At 25.9% G+C, this 8719-nt stretch overlaps 1 protein-coding gene across 1 annotated transcript; it reads left to right on the top strand.

The window, feature by feature from the left end:
* Window positions 1-3113: 3113 nt before the first annotated feature.
* On the top strand, window positions 3114-6678 carry LOC126904278 (cullin-3-B-like). Its single transcript, XM_050683183.1, has 3 exons — window positions 3114-3381; window positions 3444-5905; window positions 6407-6678. Exon 2 carries the CDS (start codon window positions 3480-3482, stop codon window positions 5862-5864), a length of 2385 nt encoding a protein of 794 aa, XP_050539140.1. The 5' UTR covers window positions 3114-3381; window positions 3444-3479; the 3' UTR covers window positions 5865-5905; window positions 6407-6678.
* Window positions 6679-8719: the final 2041 nt, after the last annotated feature.

Here is an 8719-nt window from a genome sequence, read left to right as displayed (position 1 = left end):
TATCAAATAAATAACTGTTTTCTTTAATAATAAAATTATTAAATGAATATTAAAAAGTAAAGGACAATAGGGATTCAGGAAAATGGAATTCTGGCATATTTTAGATTAGTATTGAAGTGACTAAATTTACTGTTGTAGTGAAACACTGTGATGCATATGTGAAACAAATTTAAAGAAATTAACATCACCACCACCTAAAATTACATGATTTTTGACTTGATTGGCCTTTTTTAGTTATATAGTATATTAAATAAGCTATAATTTAAGATAGTTTTGAACGATGTAGATATTCCTTGCTAAACAATAAATTTCAAAATCAACCATTTTTTTTCATTGAAAATTCATAATTTTACGCTTTAGTGACTCCATAACTCCTAGTAATTAAGATTTGGATAGAGGGTAAACCTCAAAAAAAATTACAAATTTAAAAATCGTTAATTTTCAAAATTTTTCAATTTTTTTTACTTAAAACTGCCATAACTTTCTTAAAAATGACCAAATCAATATAATTTTATTTCTATAGATCCTTGATTGGTTTACCTATCATTTGATATATTTTTTTTATATATATGACCCTTTACCTGCCCACAGGAGGGGATTTAAAATAACAACTTTAGAAAGTGTTCGGGAAAGTTTGACACTTTTATATACAGGGTGGCCCACCACTCACTTACAACTTAAATAACTTTTGATCCAGTTAATATTTTTAGTTGATTTTTTTTTAAATAATAGTTATACGTTAGGTCTATAGCTATATTTCAATAATTAATTTTTTTACATTTTATTAAAAATATTAATTATTTTTAAATTTTAAATAAAATGTAAAAAAAAAATCTAAGATAGCTATTTTGTAGAGTAGAATTTAAGAAAAATTTTAGTAAACAAATATCTTATTAATATTCAGTAGTAAATATTCTGTAGCGTTTTGAAGTTTGTGAAAATTTGAATTTTGATGTATTATTTTACGGTATTAAACATTGAAATACGTATTGAGAAAAGGACAGAAGAAAACGCTATCTTTTCAATATACTTTTGAATAAGAATGGTAAGTAATAATTGCCTTATCTAATTTCTTATTAACAATATTATTTCTTATTAACAATATCATGGCAATTAATGCCAAGTTTGTAATGTATACACATTATCATCATATGTATACACAGTAATCATGAAAAGATAGCGTTTTCTTCTGTCCTTTTCTCAATACGTATTTNGCGTTTTCTTCATCAAAATTCAAATTTTCACAAAATTCAAAACGCTACAGAATATTTACTACTGAATATTAATAAGATATTTTTTTACTAAAATTTTTCTTAAATTTTACTCTACAAANTATAAATATTAAATTGGTATTAAATTTTACTTCAAAAACACTTTTCAATATAATTTCATAAATGTGATTTCTGCATGGTAAGTATAAAATATCACACCCTAACATTTGCATGGAATTTATTTTAAAATTCCTGGCCCAATCCATCATGCTCGTTAGATGGCCAAGGCCATTTATTGTTTGAAAATTTTTTGGTTTCGGGGCCAATTTGAATTGTCAATCAAAGAGTTAAATATTCGTTCATTATATATTTTTATTACAAGTTTATATATTAAACAATGGTTTAGTGCACCAATACTGCATTAGCGCCAAATTTAGATTTACAATTTATTAAAAATATAATTGATTATGAACAAATAGATAAAGATATTTCTAAAGTAGTTTTAAAAAAAAATTTTGGGTCACTTATGGTACTTACTATCCGATTCGGCAGCATTGGCATTTTATGATGATGATTTATGTGAAGATACTAAAATTAANCTTCATCAAGATACTGTACTGGATTTTTTTTTAATTTATTGGATTGGGTATTTTTTTTTTTTATATCCGGACGGGTCAGAACGGGTTTGAAAATATTGAAAACTGAAGAATTGATCGTGCCTAAATTTTTACATATACATTCGGACCGAGTATTAAATAATAATCAATTAGCATATTTTTAACTGAGGTTTCCGAGTTTCTAATAACAGCAAATACAGAAATTTTCGGTAAATCGAATAAAACTTCTATCGAAATTAATACCTGTAATGAATGTAAAATACCACCAGCCCTTTAACTTAAAACATCTTCAACAGTTATTACTCGTGCCTGAGAAAATGGGAAAATCTACTTACCCAGCGCAATGAAATCGAACCGCAGTACCTATGCACCAAAATATGATGCGTTAATAACTGAGCTAGGTTACCTTGATAATTATTATAGATTTTTAGTCACCAATGCTGGAATATACTTTTAAGAGGACGAGATATTAAGGTTAATTATGTTCCATTTAAAAAAATTTCGATTGTTATGTAAATAATTTTTAATATCTTAAAAAATATACGTCTTAGATATTACTACAAAATATTTAGAATGTTCAGTAAATAAGGAATCAGGTTTCTATTATTCTCATTGACCTGTTTCCTTACTTACTGAACATTTTGTATATTGATATAAGTAATAAAAAAAGTTTGAATAATCTTTTTAATATAATTTAATTTAAATTTTATTAAGAAAAAATAAAATTAATCCAATGTGCACCAAACATTTATAGATGTAAATAGTAAAAAATGTCGGGAGTGTTAAATGTTATTTTTCAAAATGCTGGGAGTACTATTGAAATTTCTAAAGGTACTAAGTCAACGAAGCACCTCTTTATTTGCGTCTATGCTTGTTACATTTATTTGAGAAATGACGCAAATTAAAAATAAAAAAAATTGTTGGTTCTAATACATTATTTATTGTTGACTCACAATTAATTGGTAATATTTAGTTATTTAAATATTTATGTTTTTTTTCTGCAACTAACATGCCAATGATATATTATTTTCCAAATCCTAATTATCTTTATTTAAAAATTATAATAGATTTTTAAATTTTAACACAGGGAAATTCAAGAAGATTCTCGTTAAGATATATATCCCGACAAACACTAGATATGTTACAAGTTAATATTGTTAATTTAAATGTCATATTTTTTCATGGCGAAAAAAATTTTGTTAGCTCATGATTGCTTATTTACTAAATTTCGTTATTGATAACAAAAATATTTTGGAACATAAGATATTGATAATAGCCGAATGCTTTAGTTTCTATAACATTTGTCTCTTTAGTGATAGTTGAACGTGCTCCGTGTAGTTCTACTAGCCAAAATTATATAAATTTTAAAAAAATAATCTTATAAAGGAAGAAATTGATGTATGTACCTTAACGGTCAGAGGTACTTTTAAAAATTAGATTAGACAATTTAACAGAATTAAAAAAGAAGTTAATAATCTTCTCTTTTGTTACTGATACTAAATATTATTTGACAAAAGGATATTTTCGTGTACCTACTATTTAGTATAACTAAAGTATGTTTCATAAGTTTTGTTTTAAGTATTTTCAATTTTTAATTTTTACTTAATTTTACTAGAGGACCGTTATGTATCCATGAAACTTGTTGACTGCCATGAGTAATGATCCTTTGGGACGAAGACGTACAAGCATAATGAACAGCACAGTACCAAAAAAGCGAACAAACATGAGAGTTAAAGCATTCCCATCCCGCACTGATGAGAAATATGTTGACAACACTTGGGCAATGCTTAAAAATGCTATACAGGAAATACATAAAAAGAACAACTCTTGTTTGAGCTTTGAAGAATTATATCGAAATGCATACACAATGATTTTATTAAAACATGGTGAAAGATTGTATAATGGCATGAGAGAAACAGTAGCTACACACTTAGAATCTAAAGTCCGTGAAGATGTATTAAATTCTCTGAATAATAACTTCCTTCAGACCCTTGATGAATGTTGGAGAGACCATCAAACGTCAATGGTAATGATAAGAGATATTCTTATGTACATGGATAAAGTATATGTCAAAAATAATGAGGTGGATAGTGTCTACAACCTTGGTCTGGTTTTATTTCGTGATATTATAGTACGGCATGATCGTATTAGAGATCACTTACGTGAAACATTGTTAAGTATGGTGATGCGTGAAAGAAATGGTGAAGTTATTGATAGAATTGCATTAAAAAATGCTTGTCAAATGCTTATGGTATTAGGAATTCAAAATCGTTCTGTTTATCAAGAAGATTTTGAACGTCCATTTCTTGCACAGTCTAGTGAGTTTTACAATGTTGAAAGTCAATTGCTTTTGGCTGAAAATAGTGCTTCCATTTATATTAAAAAAGCTGAAGCTCGCATTAATGAAGAAGCAGAACGAGCTAAAAATTATCTTGATGTATCAACTGAAAGCCACATTATAAAAGTGGTTGAAGAACAACTCATTCAAAAACATATGAAAACAATAGTAGAAATGGAAAATTCTGGTTTTGTATTTATGCTTAGAAATCAAAGAACTCAAGATTTAGCTTGTATGTATAAGCTTTTAAGTAATTTGTCTGATGGCCTTAAAACAATGTCAGATTGTTTAAGTAAATATTTAAGAGAAGAAGGAGGATCATTAGTTAAAGAAGATGAAACTGATTTAAATCCTGTTACTTATGTACAGAGTTTATTAGATCTTAAAGACCGATTAGATTATTTTCTGTACAATTCGTTTTCTGGTGATAAAATGTTTAAACAAACTATTTCTTCTGATTTTGAACATTTTTTAAATTTAAACCCAAAATCTCCCGAGTATATGTCCTTATTTATCGATGATAAACTAAAAAAAGGAGTTAGAGGTATGGATGAAAATGACTTAGAACCTGTACTTGATAAAGCTATGGTTTTGTTTCGATTTCTCCAAGATAAAGATGTTTTTGAAACATATTATAAACAACATCTGGCTAAAAGATTACTTTTAAACAAATCTGTTAGTGATGACAATGAAAAAAATATGATCTCCAAATTAAAAACTGAATGCGGATGTCAATTTACTTCTAAACTAGAAGGTATGTTCAAAGATATGTCTTTGTCAAATACTGTGATGGATTCTTTCAAACAATATTTAAGTGGTATACCGAATTCTAATTGTAATAATATTGATTTATCTGTTCGGGTTTTAACTACAGGATTTTGGCCCTTACCAACAACTACCCCAAAATGCAATGTACCTAGTGTAGCACGTTTAGCATATGATGAGTTTCGAACTTTTTATTTAAGTAAGCACAATGGCCGTCAACTAAGACTTCAACCTCAATTGGGTTCAGCTGATATAACAGCTATTTTCAATGAAACTCGCCGTGATAATAGTGCAACATCTGTGATTAGTTCTAGTGCTAGTGGTAACACTATTGTTTCTACATCATCAAATTCTGGAACTAGTGTCAATACAATTGGGTTATTAGCTGTTCGCAAACATCTTTTCCAAGTATCAACTTATCAAATGGCAATATTAATGTTATTTAATACATATGAAAAAATTACAATGGAAACAATTATGAATGAGACAGATATAAATGAAAAAGATCTCACAAGAGCTTTACAATCATTAGCTATGGGTAAGCCATCTCAAAGAGTACTGTTAAAAAATCCAAAAACTAAAGAAATTGGACTTAACCATGAGTTCTCAATCAATGAATCATATACTTCAAAATTATATCGTGTTAAAATTCAGTCTATCACAACTAAAGGGGAAAATGAGCCAGAACGTCGAAAAACAAAGGATAAAGTTGAAGAAGATAGGAAACATGAAGTTGAGGCAGCATTAGTTCGAATTATGAAAGCTCGTAAAAAATTAACTCATAATATACTTATAATGGAAGTAACTGAACAATTAAGGTCAAGATTTATGCCTTCACCTGTTCTCATTAAAAAACGAATAGAATGTTTGATTGAGAGAGAGTATCTGGCTAGAACTCCAGAAGATCGAAATACTTATAATTATGTTGCATAAATATTGACTATTTATCAACTTAGATATTAAATAAATACCAGGTAAACATTTATAAATTTAAAAAAATAAAAATTTTGTCAAAATAAAATCATTATTGTATAGAATGATCCATTTATCATAAATTACTCGATTACTTCTAAAAAAAAATACCATTTGAAAAAAAAAATTGATTTTTTTTTTATTTACATAATATATTACTTAATTTATTAGCTATTAATTACTTTTTAAAATTATCTAGTATACCGGTTGGGTACATCAAATGTAGGAGTGCCACTTAATTTTTTTAAATGGCAAAATGTATTAATTGAATTTATAAAATATTATCTAATTAAGGAAATTACGGGCCGATAATAACTTTTGATCCAGTACTTAAGTTAAAAGAAATGTAATTAGTAAAAAATAATTAATAGCTGATTGATTGAGTTAATTGATTGAATATTTTCATGTCATGTGTTTCTTTAAAATGATAATTAATTTTATTTAAGCGAAACTAAATACTTTATTTTAGAAATATTTTAATTGTTGTATGTGTATTTTTTTAGTTTAGCTGCTGAATTGAATAAAATAAGTTTTATACAAGAGCTCCAGATTGAATCATTTTAAATGATGAATACCAAACAACAAAATAAAATATTGATCCATGTAAACATTATTTTGTTCAATTATATTCTTAAAATGGAGTGAACCAAAAATTTAATTAATATTATAAACATATTGTACATACATCATATAACTTAGGTGTTTTATATGAAAAAATACTTTATAAGTGTAAATGTATACTCAAACTAATTAATAAAAATCTAATAAATTATAATATGTAACATATGAACACCATAAAAAATTTATTTATTAATTAGCCTTAATACATCTTAATTTTCATCCTTAAGAACTAAAAAAATTTGTATCAACATAAATAAAATATTAATAAATGAATATTTTTATCTTTAAATTCACTGTTAATAGTACAAAAATTTTTTATAAATAATGAGTTTTAATTATAAAAAGCTTTTAGAAAATCTTGATAATGTTTAATGCATAGTAAATTTAATTATGGTATTCTTTGAAATTGGACATTCAGAATTTTTATCCTAATTTTAAATGTAAATCCATAACACAGTACATACATTTACATGTAATCATAATTAGAGTTACATATTTTATTTCTTATTTTTCTATAAAATTTATCTTTATTTGATTTAATTTTCTTTCCCCCAGAATTATTACCAAATAATTTTTAAATATAATTTTCAATTAAACAACCCTCATATTACTATTAACATAAATTTTTCCAGCTTTGGAAGGATGTGAAATTTAACTAGAAATGGATTTCTATTAATCATTTTATAGCTTAATATTAGTAGTAATCATTTAATTATAGTTATTATAAATGGTCATAGATACAACTTGTAAATTGTCATTTTTTTACTTAGACGGAAGGAAGAGTGATATCAAAAAATGGCTAGTGATAAAAATAATATCAATCGCTCTCATGTCCAGCCTTCACTATAACATATTAATAACTTCCAAAATACTAGTCTAAAAATTGTTATTAATCAGTCATTTTTTCAATTAGATCATGATATAGAATTTTCAGTAAGTAAGGAAACAGGTAAATTGTTACAAACAATGAGAACACAGAACCCGTTTTCTTACTTACTGAACACTATAAATGTTGCTATTTGAAAAAATAAAGTTGACACCTTCATAAGGTATAAAGGTTGAACATAAAAATTACTTTATAATCGATGAATTAAGAAAACATACATGTTTTTTAGATACATGTACCTAAAAGAATGTTGATAAAAAATTCCCAATATTTTTATTTTTCTGTAGTTAGGAAAGGGTTTATGATAAATGAATCACTCTGTGTATTATAAAAATCACTGACGTATATTATAACACCCTCCTTATTAAACAGGTGCTATACATAATTTTTTTTAAGTTTTTATATATATATTTTAACATATTTCTAATTACTATATGATAATTCAGAAAAATTAAATTTATTAGCTGACTCCAAGTAGTTGGGAATAAGGCGAGGAAAAATAATAGGAAGAAAAATTAAATTTATAAATTTGTCAAGTATATTTGTACGTCAAAGTGTTATCATAAGGTGGTTGAAGGAACTTTTAAATAAAATCATATTAAAAGGGAAAATTTTCAAAAGAATAGAGGAATACTATTGTGGTGCCGATATTTAAAGGTAAAGGCGATATACAGAGGTGTGGAAATTATAGAGGCATAAAGCTTATGAATCTTATAACGAAAATTTTGGAAAAAGTAATAGATAAGAGAATAAGAAATGAGAAATCGGTATTTAAAAACCAATTTGTATTTATACCTGGTAAGTCAACAATGGAGCCATTATTTTATATGAGATAACTAATAGAATAGTTTGAAGAAAAAAAGAAAAGCTGTGTATGATATTTATAGATTTAGAATAAACATATGATAGAATACCAAGAGGGGGTTTATAGAGAAAAGATAAAGTCACGAGTCTACCTATTATTTTAATTAAGAGGTAAGATTATGTTTAAAATTTTGATTTAAAAAGGTACTTCAAAATGTTCTTGGAGGAAAAATATAAATTTTCATAAACTAGAATACTATATTTAAATTTATTATTTGCTATATTTTATTAAAGTGAGGGGGGAAATGTTTTATTAATTGACGTTCAAACAAAGGCGATCAAATCATTTATGTTATGACCAGTGTTTGAAAAATTCCTTTTAATAATGCATTCTAATTCTCATTTAAACATTAAAATACATAAAAGCTTTCAATAATTTTATTTTATTTTAGCTCCGATGCGAAGCTGAGAAGTTATAGATTATACAATAAAGTGTTTATTTTTT

The sequence above is a fragment of the Daktulosphaira vitifoliae genome, unplaced genomic scaffold, assembly GCF_025091365.1.
Source record: "Daktulosphaira vitifoliae isolate Bord-2020 unplaced genomic scaffold, ASM2509136v1 Scaffold_4, whole genome shotgun sequence".
Lineage (NCBI taxonomy): Eukaryota > Metazoa > Arthropoda > Insecta > Hemiptera > Phylloxeridae > Daktulosphaira > Daktulosphaira vitifoliae.
This window is presented reverse-complemented; position numbering and strand designations above follow the sequence as displayed.

What these genes read in the sequence shown, in the direction of transcription:
- LOC126904278 (XM_050683183.1), top strand. Translation starts at nt 3,480, where the DNA reads ATGAGTAATGATCCTTTGGGACGAAGACGTACAAGCATAATGAACAGC.